The sequence below is a fragment of the Gymnogyps californianus genome, chromosome 27, assembly GCF_018139145.2.
Source record: "Gymnogyps californianus isolate 813 chromosome 27, ASM1813914v2, whole genome shotgun sequence".
Taxonomy (NCBI): domain Eukaryota; kingdom Metazoa; phylum Chordata; class Aves; order Accipitriformes; family Cathartidae; genus Gymnogyps; species Gymnogyps californianus.
In genome coordinates, this window is record NC_059497.1 from 5,657,072 (window position 1) to 5,663,230 (window position 6,159).

Genomic DNA, 6,159 nt, shown 5'->3' on the forward strand with positions numbered 1-6,159 from the left:
TGCCGAGGAGATTGGGACCGTGGGGTTATTTCCCTCCTGCCTCCCCTACCCGGTTCTGTAATCCTGGCTCAAAGTAGACAAGTCGAGTTGGAGCTGAAGAAGGGAGGTTAGAGGTTTTTTTGGTTTTGGTTTTTTTTTCTTTGGGAGGGAAAAAAAAAATAAAGAAAAAAATGAGAGGTCGGTTGGACCTCTCTGGGCTGAGCATCTCCCTGGTGTGAGGCAGTGCGGGATGATCTAAATGAGCGCTCGGTAGGAGCAGGGATGCTGACGACCCGGCACTGACCGGGGAGGACCGGATCCTCAACATCCCCATGAGAAATTTCGCCCACCCGAGTCGAATTCCCACGGGGGGTGGGTCGGCCGGGGGGGGTTGGCTTTTGGGAGGATGGGGAGGGCAGAGGCAGGTCGCGTGGGTCCCACGGTCGGGGCCCACGATGCTTGGGGCTCCTCGGAGCCATCTAGGGGGGAAAGTGGCTTTTGGGGGGGGGGGCAGACAGGGACCGGTGGGGGATTCAGTCTCGCGGATGAAGCCGGAGCCTCCTGAATCACCCGGGAACGCGATGCGATGGCGTGGGCGCTGCGCCCAGTGGGTACCACCGACTCCCGGCTGCTCGGCAGTGGTGGGAACCCACCGTGGCTTTGCAGAGCCTCAGCGGCCGGGGCGGGGGGCTGCGTCGTTTCCCCCCCCCCCGCTCCCCTTCGCCTGGCACCGGCTCCCACGGGCAGCCCGGCCCTGCTGCACGCCGTGGCGTTGAGCGAGAGCGGAGGGAGCTGGGGCTCTGGTTTTTTCCGCCTTGCCGCTAGCGCGCTCTCGCCCTCCTCTCGTGTTGCAGTGCAGGTTGGCCAGGCAGCGGGCAAACAGCTCGTGGGGAGGAAAAAGGGGGTGCCTGGAGGAGCCGGGGCTTTGCAGATGCTCCTTTCAAGCCCCCAGCAGCTTGCTACCTTCTTGGTGTTTTTTCCAGGCGATGCCACACCTCCCGAGGACACTGGGGACATCGGGTTTTGCTGAGCTTAGCATCTTTTCACCGTCGTACCGAAGGCATCAGACAGACGCTCATCTGCCCTGAAGTGCAGATCTGCAACAGCTACCGAGAAGACTCGGTCTCTCTGTCTCTCTGTCTCTCTTTCTCTCTCTCTCCAGTCCAAACCATTACAAGACCTGACTTCCACCATCTGGGAATCTAACCCCTTTTATGTCCCTTCTCCTTTTTCTACGATGACTCACCATTATTTTTAACTTTGAAGAGAGAGGAAATTATGGGGATCTTGGAAGCCTGTATTTCTCTCTAGGATTTCCCCAGGGTCAGATAATCGGTGTTACTAAGAGACACTAAGATTTGGCGTCTCCAGGTAATGTGATTTGTTTTCTGTGTGCCATGGTGGTTTGCAGAGAATGACAGGAGCCGGGACACCAGCGGTCGAGGAGGGGGACTGCAGTGGTCCGCGGGGCAGCTTGCATCGGCGGCTCCCAGTTCAGGCAGCCGCAAAGCTTGCCCGGTTGGCTGCAGGCAGGGAGGGCAGCATGTCGCCTCGCCGCTTTATGGCCAGGGCAGGAGGATTGGGAAGGTGTCGAACTTAAAACTGGAGTTAGAGCTTTCCTAGAGGGTAGCTTGCCTGAGATTGCACGGTTAAATGTTAACCCTTAGCTGCATGCGTGGAAATGAGCTGAGCTTGGTCTGCCTCTCCCCGGCACCCCGCGGGGTCCCCTCGCCACTTTCGGGCTCGATGGGGTTATTTTTCTTCCTTCCTTTCTCTTCCCTTCCCCCCTCTTTTTTTTTTGTTTTTTTTGTAATTGGAATTTTTATTTTTAGCCAAAAAAAGTTCTGGTTTGCCAATGCCGGTTTTTCCACGCTGGTTTTGGTTAGGTGACGGTTCCTCAGGTGTTTTCTCTCTTCCACCTCATGAGTTTAGATGGGAGTTTTTGAACTCTGTCCCAAAGAAGGCAAATTAACCCCCCCCGAGGAAGGGGATAGACGTGCTAGTGAAGAGAGCTGCTCTCCTCCCCCCAACTTTATTTCATCTCTCTCTTTCTCAGCAGGTGCAATTTTCTTTCCTTTTTTTTTATTTTCTCTTTTTTTTTTTTTTTTTATCATCCCTTCGCCTTTTCATGAGACACTTCCAAACCTACGTACCTGTCCTTCTGCAGGATAGTAGCCCTGCCCTGAATCCAATCCCACCACCGGGCACTGGGAAGAGTTTAGCATAAGGATTTCTTTTAAACCCCAATATGACAGTTGCTACCGGAGATCCTGCAGACGAAGCTGCAGCTCTTCCCGGTCACCCGCAGGACACGTATAACCCTGAGACCGACCATGAATGCTGCGAGAGGGTGGTCATTAATATTTCGGGTCTGCGCTTTGAGACACAGCTCAAGACACTAGCCCAGTTTCCAGAGACCTTACTAGGGGATCCTAAAAAGAGAATGAGATATTTCGACCCACTCCGGAATGAGTATTTCTTTGACCGGAACAGACCCAGCTTCGACGCGATTTTGTACTATTACCAGTCCGGTGGGAGGTTGCGGAGGCCGGTTAACGTGCCCTTGGATATCTTCTCGGAAGAGATTCGTTTCTATGAACTGGGGGAAGAAGCGATGGAGATGTTTCGGGAGGATGAAGGCTACATCAAAGAAGAGGAAAGACCGTTGCCTGAGAACGAGTTTCAGAGACAAGTGTGGTTGCTCTTTGAGTACCCTGAGAGCTCAGGCCCTGCCAGGATTATAGCTATTGTCTCCGTCATGGTGATTTTAATCTCCATCGTCAGCTTTTGCCTGGAAACGTTGCCCATTTTTCGGGATGAGAACGAAGACATGCACGGCAGTGGGCTGAGCCATCCCCCCTACTCCAACAGCAGCATGGGGTACCAGCAGTCCACCTCTTTCACAGACCCCTTCTTCATCGTGGAGACACTTTGCATCATCTGGTTCTCCTTTGAGTTCTTGGTGAGGTTTTTCGCCTGCCCCAGCAAGGCTGGGTTTTTTACCAACATCATGAACATTATAGACATCGTAGCCATCATTCCCTATTTCATCACCTTAGGGACGGAGCTGGCCGAGAAGCCGGAGGATGGTCAGCAAGGCCAGCAAGCCATGTCCTTGGCCATCCTTCGAGTCATCCGCTTGGTGCGGGTATTCAGGATCTTCAAACTCTCCCGACACTCCAAGGGGCTGCAGATCCTGGGGCAGACTCTCAAGGCCAGCATGCGGGAGCTGGGCCTCTTGATATTTTTCCTCTTCATCGGCGTCATCCTCTTCTCCAGTGCCGTCTACTTTGCCGAGGCCGACGAGAGCGAGTCCCAGTTCCCGAGCATCCCCGATGCCTTCTGGTGGGCCGTGGTTTCCATGACGACTGTTGGCTACGGAGACATGGTCCCCACGACCATCGGGGGGAAAATAGTGGGTTCCTTGTGTGCCATCGCTGGCGTATTAACGATTGCCTTACCAGTGCCCGTCATAGTGTCTAACTTCAATTACTTCTACCACCGGGAGACGGAGGGAGAGGAGCAGGCTCAATATTTGCAAGTAACCAGCTGCCCAAAGATCCCCTCTTCCCCTGACCTAAAGAAAAGCAGAAGTGCCTCTACGATTAGTAAGTCCGATTATATGGAGATTCAGGAAGGCGTAAACAATAGCAATGAGGATTTTAGGGAGGAGAACTTGAAGACAGCCAATTGCACCCTAGCTAACACAAACTATGTGAATATCACCAAAATGCTAACCGATGTCTAGTCGCTAAAATCTAGTACCGTATTTAAAGCTGAAGTGGAACAATTGCAGATATTGAGTGCTGCTCTGCATTGTAGTTAATACAGTATTTTCTACGGTGTGTCTTTGGTTCTGCATGGGAAGCAATAGCTGTGTAAGTGACTTTTAACCTTTGATTTCCACACCGACTAAGCGTTCGTGCAAAAAAAAACCAAACCCAAACCATTTTGTTTCCCTTCTCCCATCCCAGGCTTTGTGCGTTTCCAAAGATACGGAGCGGTTGGGCATTTCGAGCAACGGGATGGGGATGCGGGGAGCAGCTCCGGGCCATCCCGGGGTACCACGAACGCCGGTCCCTGTCCCGCGGAGCTGGGTGATAGCCAGCTTCCAGGCGTGGGGAACGGCTGGGAAAAGTCAGGCAGAGCTTAATGAAGGGAAGATGCAGTCGTGTGTCCGAATTGCTTGAAGGCTCAGGTTTCCGCCCCGGGAATGCCAAGTGCGAACGCATCGCCCAGGCTCCTGTTTCATAACTGAAAATGCTGCATGCTGCAATAGTTTCAGCCACTGCAGTAAGCCAGTGTGAGGCCCAGGGGAGGGATAATTAGTATGACGGCACATTATTTATTAAGTCTTAAATTTTCTATGCTAGGCATCGGGAGGGACGAGTAAATAAATCAAGCGCTTGGATTTTATTTATTTATTTAGATGACACTTCCATCACCAATATTTCCAGGATCACCAAAGACACCTCCACTGACACATTGAAAATGAGTTGGAAAAAGCATCTTTTTTTATATCTATATATAAAACTGGAGCAACTATGCTGTGGCCTATAATATATTTATACTGCAGTGAAATTTAACCAGTAATACAGTACAGCTGCATGGATATTTGTTGCATGAATCTGAATATTTAATACACACACAGATATATATTTTCTTAGTAGACTCTACAGTATTCATGTTTATAGTGTTTATAGATTCTCCGGTGGCTCGAAGGAGATTCATGGGAGTTAAAAAATCTCCATTATATTTAAAAACTGGATGGGGAAGGCATGTGCTGACAACAGTTTGATAGATAACAAGGCAAAGCCTGAGTGTCCGAGCATCCAGACCACAAGAGCCAACTAATGCAAGCGAGGGAAGGTGAGCTGAAAGTTAAACACCTGCACTCATTATGGGGCGAGTAATTAGTCATTAGTCTTGGTGTCATGAGCAGAAACCACGGTGGATCAGAGAGGGCACGAGGAGCAGGTGGAGTAGCAGGTACCGGCTCTCCTGACTTGTTTGTTCAGCAATTTTCAGCCATTTCCCATATAATTATTGTGTGTGTGTATATAGATATTTAGAGAGCGACTATAGGGCCGAATCCTCAGCAAACGTCAGCGCTTGGGGCATCGGGGGGCTTCCCGGCTCAGGGGGGCCGGGATGGTGGGACATGGGCTGGAGCAGGACGACCTGCCCCACGGTGCCCATGGGATCACCAGGGCAGGGTGCGTTTTGGGCTGGAAAACTCCTTTTCAACCATGTAGAGCCTCAGGGCTGGTGGTTTATTCCTTTATGGTGGAGAGGGCACATGCTGAGGGTAGGCTGGATCCAAGCTGGCGCCTCTGAGCCTTTGCTTTGCCTTCTTCCAGGGTTTTTAAGAGGGGTGAGTCAAGGTGCAGAGACCCTGAGGTTGTCTCTGCTTCTTCTTCATCCCTGGTGTTATTTGGGGATAGATGGGAGCTGTCGGTCCAGGGGGATCTCATCTGCTTTCCCCATCCCCGTCTGGATTTCCTTGTGTTTTCCCCCCATTGCCGACAATCCCTGGGGATGGGCGCCCCGTTCCTCTGTCACGTCAGAGGAGAGGGATGCAAACCTCTTCCAAGGTCGTGGTCGAGCAAAGCTTCCCCAGGGTGCGGGATGGGGTTTAGCAGCGTGTTGAGTTGGGGTGAATTTGGGCTGAATTGGGGCCCGGTCAGTGCTGTGCCGCCGCGGTGACGCATGGGCACAAGGAGGGAACCCCACTGCAGAGCGTGTGAGGGAGTTCAGTCAGACCCTTCCTGCCCTCAGAGAGGAAAACCATACTAATAACAATAAAATAAACGGTGCTAGCGTATTCTACAGCAATGGTTCAAAATGCTGCTTTAGGGCCGGATCCATCTCTCGTGCTGATGTGGCTCCACTCGGCCAGGTGGAATCACGCCTCATTTTTATTTGATTGATTGATTGATTCAGGCCTGGCTATAATTAATACCCGGTGTCCATGGTTAGTGCACGAGAGTCCTGGCTTCTGCTTGGTGCAGAGGACCGGCAGCATCAATGCATTGGGTCTCAAAGGTGCTCAGCACCACGCAGCATGGGGCCCCTGGCCTGTCTTTAATTATATCTCATTATATTGGGAGCCCTCTCCTCCCTCTTTGCTGCTGCAGCTCTGAAATGGGAGCCCCTGAAGCCCGTTAACATCTTAAACAC

The 6,159-nt window shown here is 51.8% G+C and overlaps 1 protein-coding gene across 1 annotated transcript; it reads left to right on the forward strand.

The window, feature by feature from the left end:
• The first annotated feature begins 2,218 nt into the window (after window positions 1–2,218).
• Window positions 2,219–3,742, forward strand: LOC127026269 (potassium voltage-gated channel subfamily A member 2). The gene has a single exon (XM_050911434.1). It carries the CDS (start codon window positions 2,228–2,230, stop codon window positions 3,725–3,727), a length of 1,500 nt encoding a protein of 499 aa, XP_050767391.1. The 5' UTR covers window positions 2,219–2,227; the 3' UTR covers window positions 3,728–3,742.
• Window positions 3,743–6,159: the final 2,417 nt, after the last annotated feature.